The 14,541-nt window shown below is 37.9% G+C and overlaps 1 protein-coding gene across 1 annotated transcript in view; it reads right to left on the bottom strand.

Moving 5' to 3' along the window:
* Positions 1 to 14,541, bottom strand: part of NEK7 (NIMA related kinase 7) — a 66,993-nt gene that overhangs the window by 35,720 nt on the left and 16,732 nt on the right. The window contains exons 4-5 of the mRNA XM_054285994.1: positions 5,853 to 5,915; positions 5,177 to 5,287 (exon numbers count right to left, since the gene is read on the bottom strand). Of these exons, the coding sequence (XP_054141969.1) occupies positions 5,177 to 5,287; positions 5,853 to 5,915 (174 nt within the window). The remainder of the gene's footprint in view (positions 1 to 5,176; positions 5,288 to 5,852; positions 5,916 to 14,541) is intronic.

Raw genomic sequence — 14,541 nt, 5'->3', positions numbered from 1 at the left:
CCTGCCCCATCTGTCCCATTCTCTGACAACAACACATCAGCTCTGCTCCAACCTCCCTGTCCCCATGTCCAGTACTGGAAATCCCATTTCAGAATTTCCCAATACACCACTCTTATTCTCTTACGCTCCTCAGCCTCTCCTCCCAGTGGTACAAATTCCCTGTCTGCCTTCCCCCAAGCCCTGCCACCCAGCCAAGGTGAGCTTGTCCTCCTTCTTCCCAGGCAGAGGCTCTCTCTGTGCCTAAGGATTACTCAGCTCCTTGTCCCAGCCTACTCCTCAGTCTGCCTTGTCTTCCCTCTTCTCCGTATTCATCTCAGATTTCTGCCTTTCCCGGGCTGTTAGAAAGAATAAACACCCTCCAGACACAGAAAAGCTTCAGCCCATCCAAAGCATCTAGAAGAAGTTATTTCTGGCAGTGCCACCTCAGTCACCCACCCTACTCCAGGTCTAAGCACTGACAGTCACTCAGGTTGTGTCAGCACCAACAGACACAGTAGGTTCACAGAGCTCTGCATGTACAGAAATTCTCAATTTCTGGAATTATGCTCCAGCAATTTCTGTTAAGCACATATGTTAGAAGACTTAAAATTTAGGTAAATTTTCACAGCCATTTCTGTAAGAAAAATCCCCTGAGTTTTACATCTGTTTCAAGGCACAAAGGGGCTTAGAATATTTAAGATTCAAAGGCTGCAAGATATTATAATGAAGCATTGGCATCCAACATTTTAGTAGGAAATTGCTATATTTTGACAAACTGAAAGCATTCTCACACAACTAAATATTTGGCAATCCCAGCAGCAAGCATGTGGACATGTGTGTGCATGGCAGAAAACAGCTTCTGCAACACAGCCATTCAAAATACAGAGGAAATAGCATTTTTCCCACTAGCTTTCCAAACAGAACATCAACTATCTCCTACAACTGGTAAAGTTTTAGATCAATGTTTTGGATAATAAAAAGACAGATAGCCAAATAATAGCCCTCAGTTAATAGCTGAGGGTTTCCCAAAATCCTGGGAAGGGCATGTAAAATTTACTACCTGGCCTGCTAAATTCTGACACTGCACCTCTTCCCTATACAGATGCTTCCCTAACTTCATACTCCCAAAATTCTTGCAAATATCACAGCAAAAAAAAAAAAATTACTGCTATTGCAATTAAACAGTCAAACTATAGCTACCATGTACTAGCAATACTTATCAGAAAATCCTGCTTTCTGCAAAAGCATCTATACATTTCTAGCACATTCCCAGAACAGCAATCCATCAGAAAGCAGTTGGGAAAAGAACATTCCCTGCAACACAAGCAGCTTCACTGCAGAGGGAATGGGCAATGATGGGCTCTGAGGCTCCCAGGGCAGCTAGCCCTTACCCAGGTAAGCTGTAGCCAACCTCACAGGGCTGCAAAGAAGTCTCAAACTCCAGAGCTAATGTACTTTGGCATGGGAAACAGGGGCTGCATTCCAGACCATGTGGAGAGGAGAAATTGCCTGATGCAGTTTCACACAGTGAAGCCCAAAATATCCACCTCTACTGAAACATTGAAATTAGAATCCATGAGATTTCAAACAAGTCTGAACAGAGCTCCAGCTCCTGCAAGGAACAATTTAGATCTGCATCAGTTACTTGGGAAGAAGTGACTATTCCTGCATTTGGACTATCCCATAAAAAAACAAGTTCAAGGACAAAGAACTCACTGGTCCTAGCTATAGAAACTGGAGATACCAATGGGAATTGCATACTGATGTTTTAAAATATTTGTTATTTTACCCAGCTAATTATAGTATGTTTATCTTTAAATAAAGTTGAAAAAATACACACAAAAAGTGATGTCTGAGGAGTGACTGAAGTGCCTAGGTGACATTTTGTACAATTCAAGTTATTTTCCATCTATCTTGAGAAGGCAGCACACATATTTTCAACTTTTCAGATGAAAGCTTTTATGCTTGTTTCCAAAACATTATTAACTTCCTTAAGATCTGTATGACATATTCAGTTTAAAGTTTGCAATTTTTTTCAGTGCACTACGATTATTTGCCAGAAGAAACTAAAACCTAAAAATAACTGCAGAAATTAAATAGACTTTGAAGTTTAGTGCTGAGTTTAAAAACCCCCAAGATTTTAGTGCCTTGATAACATCCCTTCTTGCAAGCCTAGTAATTTTATATTTAACCTTAAATACTATGCTAATTATTCTGCACAACAATTCAAGTTCTCTTGTTCCAACATCTTCAGGACTTTATGAACCAGCTCTTTTTACTGAATTATCATGCATTTTCTTCATTCACTTAGTAGATTCTTCTTTATCTGTGGCAATTTCTTTATCCAATATATCAACTGCTGCTTGAAAGCAAGAAAACAAACTAAAAAACCCACAGAAAATTTTCACTTTGTCACTGTTTGTGGCAGAGGAGAACTAAGACTAACAAGAAAAGGGACCAAGCCTCAATCTTGCCTTACAACATATTATTGTATTGCAGAAGGAGGTTGTATTATGAGGTAACAGCAGTTCTCATGAACTACCCTGAACCTTGGCAGCCATGCACTATCACATGTTCTGCAGTGGAGACCACAGACAAACAACAGACCATGAGCAACTGGGACTTAGTACAATAGCTAATAATGATTTACTTGTGATATCTTGGACGTAATAGTATCCAGCAATCTAATTCACTGGCAGAAAAATCAAGAATTTTTCCTTCTTTCACCATGCCCACAGAGGGGTTACAGAGTGCTGAGGCACTGCAGTGCAAAACTAACAGAGTCAAATACAAACATTTCTCCTCACTCATGTTTCCCTCTCAGTTTTACTGATATGCCAATACACCACTTCCAAGAACTCTAACAGGCCATTAAAAGCTGCACAGTAAGAAATTCTCAATTTTGAACTCTCCAGCTTTTGAGAATGGAGGCTATATTGAAACATCTCCCTGTGACAGAGACAATTAAAAAAATAATGAAGGTAAAGTGGATTAAATCTGTGTATGTACATACATAAACACAGCAGCAGAGAGAACACGAAATACCTCTGCTTTCATTATGTGATATGTAAATGCCAATGCACAGCTGCTTTTTTTGGACATACAGCAGATTCTATGAATTCTATTAGAATACATCTGAATACACCAAGTGATTTTGCTCAGTTGCCTACTCAATGGGGACAAAGAGAGCATTATCTGCAGGTGACAAGAGGGACAGTATGAAAGCTGGGGCAGTAGGGATGTCGTTCATTAAGGGAAGAACTAAAGAATTCATTAAGGTGCACTGTGAGGCAGGCAGCCTTGTAAGTATTCTCTGATGTGCCAATAATGTCATAACAAATACCTAAGTAAACTAATTAAGTAGTTTTCCCTCACATTAACATTGGTTTTTGTGTCATTCAAGCTGTGGTCATTTACAACTTCAGAAACATCCTTGATCCCCTCTACAAATCACACAAGCCTGGTACCCAAACATTGTTCTGAGGGTGTCTCCACATTCCCCAACAACTTAGAGCAACATTCTAGCAAGAACACTGGAAACCAAAGCAGTTTATTTGTCTTGATAACACAACATAGTTATTTACCTTAAGAGTGTGACAGGCAGCCACTCTTCTAGGAAGATTCTATACTACTACGTATCATTCATTTTCCAGGCAATTTTTAAAATACATTTTTAAGACTGGTGAGCCTCACATTTAAACTCATATTGTCAAAGTAATCTACCAAATCATTTCCTCCACCAGCAGCATGAAGACAGTGCATTGTGACACCTCATACATATTTAATAATAGCCTGATAGGCTGTCATTAACATCAAACAGCAATCTAAGTTTGCTACATTAAACATGATCCCTGTGTTAAGAGGACAATCACAAAGTGCCTCCAAGATCGAGCCTGTAAGAAATACCCACCGACTTGAACAAGGTGTAATGAGGCCAACTGCACTGAAAAAGCCACACACTGGATTTAAAATTAAATAATAAAAAAAAGCAAGGGAAAAAAGAAAAAGCTTCAGTGGGTCATAAGACCAGACATGCCATAAGGCAATCTGTCACAGAGTACTCATATTAGTAACTGTTGTGTCAAAACTGAACATTCAAAAGAAAAGACAAACCTTCCTTTATGTTTTATGAAATGTAAGCCCACAGAATTAATAATTCATGAGATGAAGAAAAATATCACATTTGGCTATAAATATTAACAGATGCTGTCAACCTGCTTAGAACTAAATTTTGACTGTCCTACCTCACAATTATCAATTTAGAAAGGAATATTCTTCAAAAGCTAAAAAAAAAAAAACCAGCATGAAAGTCATTAATGAAGAAATTAACATTGTCTATTCATGTAGGTCCCAAGCAAAACAGCCCAACTGTGTTCTGTGCCTGGTGCTGCTGAGTGAACACTAATTGACTGGCATTGTTTGTGCCCAGAGTGGTGTTGTGCTGTGTTGACAGCAATAATGCCGGTGTGCACACAAGGAAAAATGCTAAAAGGGACATACTAGACCCAAGACACAGTGGAAAAAGGAAAGGGAACAAGAGGAAGTAGTTGTCAAATGACTAACATTAAAAAAGGCAGTTAAAACTTCATACAAGTTTCAGAATACAGAATTTTATACAATGGGTCTTGGATAAATTTTACTGATTAGCTAAATAGGTATTTAAATATTACAAAAAAACCCAAAACCAATTAACCCATAATGCACAACTACATATCAGTAAACTCACTTCATGTGATCTCAAAGAAATATGAAATATATTTTTAGCAGTTCAAGTTCATGGTCTAGAAGACACTTCTGCTGTATGGCCACAGTTCTCTGCTTTCATTTCTATTATTGAGAATAGAATATTGGAACACAAAACAATTGTGCCAAAATACCCAGAATGCCATTAAAATGGATTGTTCTAAATGGTGGCAATGCTTTTCCTTACAGCTTTTTTTTTCTTCTCCCCAGCACTAACATAACTTAGTCTACTTATGGCCCCATCTGCACTTACATCCTGAGCAAAGTGTTAAAAATACTTACATAAGCCTCAATATTGGCATACACTAAAAAAACAAAAGATCAGATTAAACACCTTACTTTTCTCAGATCCTGACATTTTTATTGCATTTCACGCAGTGATGATCAGGCAGGATGAAAAGGCAAAGCTGAACATTACAAGCTCTTTATTTTTTTAAAAAAAGGTAATCCCTACCTTTATCATTCTAGAGAGATCTCCAGCATCTGCTAATTCCAACACTATGTTCAGTTCATTGTCTTCAATGAATGAGGCATAATATTTAATTACATTTGGATGATTCAGTTGCTAAGAAAGCAAAATAGTAATTCACATTTTAGTGTAGAGCATGCCACATGTTTTAAGACTAACATAAGAAACACTCTTATTTAGGCAAACAAAACAACCCCTCAGATCTATTTCACTATGATACAAATTAGAAAAGTATATGCTGATAAGAAGCATTTACAAATACTCTGCAAGAACAGGACGGCATTTTAGGATCTACATGGTGACTGACACTGCAGTTTCAGAGGACTTTTTCTTCAATGTATATATCTAACAGCATGCCAAACTTATCTGGAACAGTGAAGTTGATTTCTGAAGTAGATAGCAATATCAATTTTTGAAGTCAGGATTTTACTGTCCAAAGGACACAGTATTTAAATTTTGGCAGAACCTTTTACTAGAAGTGTTACTCATTACAGATTTACTTCTCAATATTAACTTCTAAAATAATAAAGATCACAAAATTCTACAAAGTGAGGCATTTAAGAACTCTATGCAAAAAACAGTGGACACCTCAATTATGTCTATGAAAAACATGCCACATGTTTTGATGACAGATACATATTTTCTAAACAAACTCTTTTACCTTAAGAAGATCTATTTCTTTGATGCAGTCAGCACGGGCTTTGGCATCCATTAAATCAAATATCTGTGCACAAGAGATAAAACATTGTTATTAAGTGATAAAAATACAGGAAATTGAGTAATCATTATCATTATTTCATAGCATCCATAAAGCAACCTGAATTATGCATTTCATGGCAAGATGTACTATCACAGTAAGAAATATTTCTAATGCTCTGATGCACTGATTTAGTGCTGTGGTCATTCTTTTAGCCCCCTCACAGGAAACAAGTCCATTTTAAGTACCAGCTTTCCAATGACTTAATTGCCACCTCTGAATATCTGTTCCAACACACAGCAATAATTCAGCAACCTTATAAATGCTTCAAATCTCAGGCTCCTATCCCATTCTGCCACACTTTTTTTCACAACCTGATTCCTTAGTACTGAGCATATCTTTTTACACTTTAGTCTTGTTACAGTCTTCCACTTCAATTCTAAAAAATGCATATTATTTTACTCTCAGGGTCAGAACTTCATTGTCACCTCCAACTCCTTCTCTCCCATTTCCTTCCCTTCAACCAGCAAAGAAGTGACTTGGGTTATGCTATCTGAATTAGAGCCCTTTTTTCTAAGCCCTTATCTGTCACCTTGATTTTTATAGGCTTTTACAGTTAGACATCTCTGCTCTTCATTTTTCCCCCCACCTCATATCTACTCCAAATTATTTTGCAATGTGTCTCATTTTTGCATTCTCCAGTTAGCCTGAAGAATTAGAATTATTCTTCACTAATTTCACTTTTTGTTTGGCACTTTTTTCTGCCATTAGAGTCCTTGTCCAAATTCTACACATCTATATTTAATGTAATATCTGTTTTCACTCTCTTTTTCACCACCTCTGGGTTTTCACTTCACTAATGTGCACCTCCATACACTGACTATTTCTCTTTAAAATTACCAAAATGCTACTTCCTCTAAGAATCCTTCCTCTCTCATTTGTGATTACCTTCTGAATTTAACAGAACAAAAAATAAATAATCTCCAACTTCTTTGTGGTCTGCATATTATATTTGAACTATCCAGAGGAATCAGACACGCTCAGCTTTATTCATGACCACAATACTTCCAAAATTACCTTTTCAATTAGAACTTCTCATGCGTATCATGTTTCTAGATAGGTAGTCACCAAGAAAAGATGCTTTATGTCCTGTGAAGATCACAGGTATCAACTCCAAAAGCTCAACAGCTGACAACTTCTATTTAATATCTTGCCACTAACTCCAGAAACCAAAATATGGATTAACAGCAGTGTCAGTACTGAAAGTCTGCAAAGAGGTCATCTCAAACTGACTGCCTGACTGCTCACACCAACCACACCTTCCCTCCCTCTCCCCAGAGAAGTTCAGACACATCAGGGAGTCTGCACATGATTTACTGAACCTCACCTTCATTTTCTACACCACTCTGCACAGTGAGTTTGTCATTCCTTTAATCAACTGAAAGGAGAAGTCTGGAAACCTCATATGGAGCACAGACCTCACAGAGCACACATGTGCCCTTGACTAACCACTACTTCTCTTCACACATCTCATCTTCTGTCCTCAGAGCTGGCATCAGAAATAAGAGCCTGTAGTGGATACCAGACTCACTTTTTGAAGAGGCAAAAGAAAAAGTAATAAAAAAAAATATTAAAAAAATCAAATACCAGGCTTGTAGATAGTAAGAAAAGGGGTAGAAGAGAAGAAAGAAGAAAACAATATAATAAAACTACTGAACAAGAAAGAAAGGGAATAAGCCACTACACAATTAGTTGTATACTAATGCCAGGATGATGGGAAATAAACAGAGTTAAAAGCAGTTATTCAAGCAGGAGACTGGGGGGGACCTAACAAACACAGCAAGTTAAAGCACAAGAAAGGAAAGCTAACACTAAGAAATAAAGCAATTTCAGATGTAGTAGAAGAAAAGAGTACTATATGTGAAATTACAGGTACAAGTATCAAAAGATAAGTAACACTGATGAAAACAGAAAAGTGCTTCTGAATTCAAGCTGGAAACTTAGTGAAGGAGATGAAATAGCCTGTATCTGTTATAGATCTGCACTGAATGAAAAAGCCTTGCTCTTTAATAATTCTAACAACACATTAAAGTGCTAGGGTTTGGTACAGTCATGAGGGAGTCTAATGATTTTCCTGGGAAACATTTTAGAAAATCCTAAATATTACAGGTAGCACATTAACTGAGGAAATACTGAGAAGGCATGAAATCAAATATTTTTCCTTATAACCTGAGAGACCAGAAAACAGAAAAATTTATACAGCATCTCCCAAAAACAACTAATGAAACTGTACCAGGAAGCAAGGGAAAAAAGGGAACAGGTACAAGGGAGCATCTTGAGGCTTCATTTTTGTTGACTTCTAGACAACAGTGAGATAAGATCATTCCTTGTAAGTGATGCAGAGATTCAACTCTAAACACCCTGGAAAACCTAATCAAAACTGGGGACAGAATTCCAGAGTAAAAACTGTACACAAACTATCTCCTTGTAAGACTTGGAAAATGACCAGAAACAAAGTTTCAAGATTCAAACCAAAAGAGCTTCACTGTGTGACAAAACAGGGCAGCTTGCACCTGTTACTGGGTGTTCCAATATGCCAAGAGGCACAATAATTTATCTATTCCAGGAACAATTCCCTATACACCTAAACAAACAGGTTTTCCAAGAAAAGCTTCTTTACAAGCCAAGCCTCTGCTAGGGACATAAATCAGTACATCTCATACTGCAATAACAAAACAACAAAAATAAAACCCTAGACCCCGGCCTGTGAAAAGCAGAATCAAGGCACAGGAAAGAAAGACAAAATTTTGTTTGTGTGTTCTGGATAGTATTCCCAGTACTTCTAATTTGTTATTAAACAGCATGGAATAGACTAGACCAAGCAGCTGCTCTCCCCAAAGGACAGACTTAAGTTTTATAAACATAACCCCCTTTACTTGTGCTGCACTTCATAAGCATCTTTGCAAAGTTGTCACAGCTTCAGCTAAACTGAGTATTTCAGAAATTACCTAAATTAAATACATCACGGCAGCAAAAATAAGTCTTATCTGATCTGTACAACCACAAATACAGACAATCTTAAGATTTACTGTTTAGCATTCTTGTGGTTCTCAGATTTTGATCCAGATCTAACCTCAAAAGACTATAAATAGCATTTCCCAGAAATCTAGAACTTTAGTTTCACAGACATTAACTTCCTCCACCAAGATATTTTAAAAATAAACAACTAAAAAAAAGGTGAAAATGTCATTCAATCCATGGCCTCTGCAAAACCTCTGAATCACACCAGATGCAAAAAGCTTTCAGAGATTTTCTCTCTGAATAGATCATCTTTTATTTTGCCGAACTGCTGCAGTTCAGACCGGAGGATGCCAGTGTAACAAGCCATGTCAGCTCACACAACGAGGTTACTGTAAACACAAGGAAAAAGCCTCCGTGTTCTTCACCAGCAGATGACTCAACACTGAAGAATGTCTCACCCTGAGAAATGGAAGTGGCAATGAAGGACTTGAAGAAACCCTTTCAAGTGCATGGCAGCACTGCACAGGGCACCTGGCAGCACTGAGGGCTGCTCAGCAGGACAGGCTGCCTTCTGCCTGTGATGTGCTGCACACTGGCCATCACTAGTGGAGGGATGGCAGTACTTCCATCACAACTGGAACAGCTTACAGCTTTGCAGGCAGATCAATTCCACCTTCAGCTCCATGACTCAGCAAGCCCAGCTGAAAGGTCAGCCTATGCTCAGCATCAGTGTTGCACAGATCTCTCTCACACACACGGACTTTCACTGCAGACAGTACCCCCATGGCCATCAGCAGGCCACAGGTCTCATCCACCCCAGACATACACAGCCCAAGGACTTGTAACCTTTTGTCCAGCCTTCCCTGGGACTGCACTAATTTTCTGAGCTTGGTTTTAGCTGTAGCAGCATGTGTCCTGCAGCTGAGTGACTTAACTGCAACTAAGTCATTGCAGTCAAATGACTCGTGTCTAACCCAGTTTTGGATCCAGCTCGGCTCAGTGCAACTGCACGGTCTGGAGGAAATTCCAGCAGATATAAGCAAAGTCTAAAACAACTTTGGATTTTTGGATAGGCTTGAACAATACGCTTTTGGATCAACACAAGCTGACTGCTTGAAATCACCCAGTAAAGTCTCCTATAAAGACACTACCAGCATCTTCCTCCCAGCAGAGCTCAGGTCACTGATGATGCTCCACACATTGGTTACTGGAAACCAGCAGGAATTAGGCAACCAGTGTTATCATCACTGTAACTGGCTAGTAATAAAAACTGCTGTATTTAGATTAGACTGCTAGGGTATTCTTCAGACTAACAATAATTCCAATTCTTGACTCCATTTACGAAGTCAGGATCACAGGGTAATTCAGTTTGGAGGTAAGCTCCTCCAGTCAGCACCAATTCCACTCGGCACAAACTGCACAGTGTAATTTATTCTTATTTAAACTTTTAAGTCTTTCCCCCCAATTTCTATTTTCAAGGACTATGATAAGATCAACATTTCTAAAAATTAATTAGGATTGTTTTAAAAAAACTAATAAGCAGCAAACAATAGAGTAAATATTTTTATGATGTGACAGTTTATATAAAGAGTGTAATCAAAACGTCTAATCATGGTAAGCTTTTTACTTTAGCTAGCAATTACTGTGAAACTCCTTAAAACAATTAGGCAAATACAGCTGAAGAGATCTAAAGGAGCATTTTAAAAGCCCTTAGCAGTTTTTTCCCCACTTAGTAAGCAACACAGAGTGAAATAATCCTTTTTAGTTCTCAGTTGTTCATCTCATCCTGCAATCATCTGCGTACAAAGGGAGAGAAGAAGGACAAAGATAGATTGATAGTTATCACACTTCTGTGTGCTATGCAACTAAGGGATCTCTGGTAACTTTGCACTCAATCTCTTGTCTAGTACCTTCATGTGAGCATAGACTATAGCCTTTTCTTTTAGCATTCCAGAAATGTCAGTTGTAAGTACTGTCAAGAGATACTGGTATTTTTAGAATACTTTCTAAGCTGTTATAAGCTTCAGAGCGGGAACTGTTCCTATGCAGATGTGTAAACTAAACAAAGGAGTTGCAATACTTGAGTTTAACTTCCTGAGTGAAGTTCTTATATACATATCCCAAGAAAGCTACAGGCATAGCAAAAAGGTTTAGAACCACATGGAACCACCTGATGGAGAACATCAAGGCCGAGCTTCTAAGTCCAGACTGTGTCTGATCAATTACCAGCTACCAACCAAATCCATTATCTGAAGTGAAGAGCCAAGTTGGGAATCTAGCTGACTCCACTTGCTCTGGACCATCACTTTTCCAGGTTTTCCTTTTCAGCAGTGAAAAGGATAAATTTAAAGATTATAAACCTACATCTGTTCTGTTCAAAATTCTATATACAGCAAAACCAGCAAAAAAGCATTTCCAAACCACATCACAAGCATGACTGCTGTAACATAAACCTCCAGAGAAGCAAGCAAAATAAAGACCCAAATGCACAGAAATATTAAGAGATACAACACTGAACAGCAAAAAGCATTAGAGTATTTTGCCACTACAGCACTGCTGTGCTGAGACAATAGTGCTCCATAAAGTGTGAAATTACAAGTGCTTTTCTAAGATTAATTAACTATAATTCAGGCCTGAAGTAGCAATCCACTGACAATGTACAATGAATAATGAATGTACGTCCTAGATAAAAGGATTCATTGTCTGAATCTCTAACATGGCGCCTCCAGTTCTGTAATGAAAGAAAAAGAAAGATGGAACAATGTAAGGCAGAAATGCAATTAATCTGAAATTTTGTTGAAATATGCAGCTTTACATACTTGAAATTTTGAGTAGCTATGGTTTCCTTAAAAAATAGCTCCTAAAGTGAACTCATCCAGCCTTACAGTCACTGACTTAGATATTTACCACTCTTTTGCCATTTAAAGATGATTTATGACCACTAATTGCTTACATTGCCCTTGGATTGGTCCTTGCTCAGAACACTGCCCTGTACCCCAGGTGTTCTGCTGCAGGGGTTACCCAGAGCTGCAGGAGCTAAGGCTCTGCTGCTTCCTCAGGCATCATCTGCAGCATAGTCTGGAGCTGAGATTTAGCACCTGTTAAGAAACTTACCTTAAAACTTTTCAGTTTATACTGCTCCAGTCATAGCTTACTCGGGGCTGACCTTTACCGATGCTTCTTTAACTCAAAATATAGCTCAGACATTTGTAAAAGTTCAGAAGTGAAGATATGATTTTATTTCTGTTTTTATTTAGGTAATATTTTAACAGCATCTGAAAAACATAGTTCCATGCTGGAAAAAGAGAGAACCTAATCATTACCTTCCTAATTACAAAAACACAAATCAAACATGGGAGGATGAAGCACAAAGAGTACAACAGGAAGGAAAGATCCAATATGCTATTTTGTGAATTCTGCTGGTTAAGTTACTATTAAAAAACCTGAAACAGTTCTCACTGTGCTACATACCCCAATAAAAACCAAATCAAGAATACTACTTCTTTCTGTCATCTGGACTCAGCAACTACAAATTCAGCAAGAGTGGTTTCTGTCACCATCTGCTTGTCCTTTCTCCCACAGCATCTTACTGCTACTTGCTTCTGCTCACATTTTATTCCACAAACATACATTTTGTACACATTAATATAACATTTATCAATATTGTACATATTTCAGCCAAATAAAATTTTATTAGTGAAAAATAAACATTCTTGTTGGAAAGCTTCATAAGAACCCAAAACTGGCAATCCTTTTGGAACAAATAAAGGCTGAAATCCTGCAACTCCACAAGAGGATAACTGAAGGATTCTAAGCCCAATAAGCCCTTGACAGCAGAGACACACATGGGGTACCATTACCAAATACACATAAAGGAAACAGGAACACAACTAACCCAGCCAGGAAAACAAAATGGGGAGGGGATGGCACAGCTATGACTGGCAAGACTGGAGAGGAAGGAGGGCATATGAGATGTGAGAAAACGTGAGATGAGAATGGGCAGATAGTGGAAAAGTAGAAGTTCACATCTCAGTTATGTCACTTCACACATTGTAGAGCATTTAGAGACACTGTCTTCAAGTAGAGAGTGAAATCCATGCATAGGTGTAAAACACAGAATAAAGCCCCTCTCTCATAACTGAAAGAAGCATTTTTTTCTCCTGTTTTGTCCATGATGAGCTTCCATTAAAAAGGCATCAGAAAAAAAAGAGTGTTTTAATTTCAATAAAATCAAACATGACTGAAATCAAAAGGAAGAAGCACTATCATAGAGCAGACCCATTCTTCAGCTCCTCTGAAAAGTAATTACCTCTCAATAAAATATGAAAGTAAATTTTATTGTGAAATCAAGTATTGTGATTATATTTACCAAAAATATTTCTAGGCAATCTTAGGTCACAAGAGCACAGTAACAATTTGATGGTCTTCTGTCCAAAAAGAACAGCTTTATATATCAACTAAGCCAGCTGGAATGGCTGTGCCAAACACCCTGTGCTGCCATCTGAGCTGTCATTATGTGCTTAGGAACTTTCTCCCCTTCCAGGTTAAGCAAGTCTCACTTTCCATTCAGACAGTAGTGTCCTACATACATCAAGCTTCCACAAGGAAAATGACTTTACACAGAACACAGTCCCTCCTCATGTGCCCTAGGTAATAACTGGAAAACCAACAGCCTATGTTGGACACTTAAAGACAACTGGAACCCTGTCACAATAAAGCCATTTGGGAAAGGCACACATTTTTAAAACTATTTCCTACCAACAACCAAGTATATTCTTAGAAAATTAATAAAGGATTAAATAAAAATTAAGTAAGAAAGCTTTTCTGCTGTAGAAACCACCACCTGCACAAGGACAGTACGATGTCATCTTCAGGCATCCAAAAAATCTTGTGTCAAATGGGGAAGTCTGCTGTGAGAATACAGCTACACACACTGACTTCTGAAATGCTGTTAGGAGTACACATGCTAAAATGCCTCTATTCTTAATGCAAGCACAGTTATAAAAATTTCATGGTTGGACTTTTATGACTTTCTTCAAGTACCCAGGCATTCCACATCCACCTTAATTGACATGAATTTCAAGTCACATTTGACCTTTTTGGTTTTTCACATGCTGAAAATGAAGGAAGAATTAGCCTAATGTTTTAAGACTGTTGATCAAAGTTCTTAGAATATATTTCAGCTTTTGAAGTAGTATCTATCTGGCAGTTTTCCCAGAAGGGGGAACCAAGTCTCCTTTTTTATGACTGCCAGGACTAGCCCTGCCTCCTGGTGCTGCAGCACACAGGAAATCACAGAAAGTGAACAGCAAGTCAAGGTATGACAGAGAAATTTACAGTGTATGCATTTAACTCAGCAAAACCAAAACTATTAAAATGCAGAAACTCTAGAAAACAATCTACATAATATTACATATATTGTCTTGCAGTCTATAAAGATAAAAATACCCTTTCAGATCTGATGGCAGTACTTCTTCAAGTATTATACTAAACTTCTATCAAGATCAAAAGTGAAATGCCAATTTAAGTTTTGATTTCAAAATTAAACATGTCAGAGAACTTTCATAGTACATCCAGAGGGTAATGGTCTTAAAACTAACATCTCTGAGTAGCTCCAAACAAAAATAGAGAC

The sequence above is a fragment of the Melozone crissalis genome, unplaced genomic scaffold (assembly GCF_028551555.1).
Source record: "Melozone crissalis strain CALT ecotype California unplaced genomic scaffold, PUWL_Pcris_2 ptg000045l_1, whole genome shotgun sequence".
Lineage (NCBI taxonomy): Eukaryota > Metazoa > Chordata > Aves > Passeriformes > Passerellidae > Melozone > Melozone crissalis.
This window is presented reverse-complemented; position numbering and strand designations above follow the sequence as displayed.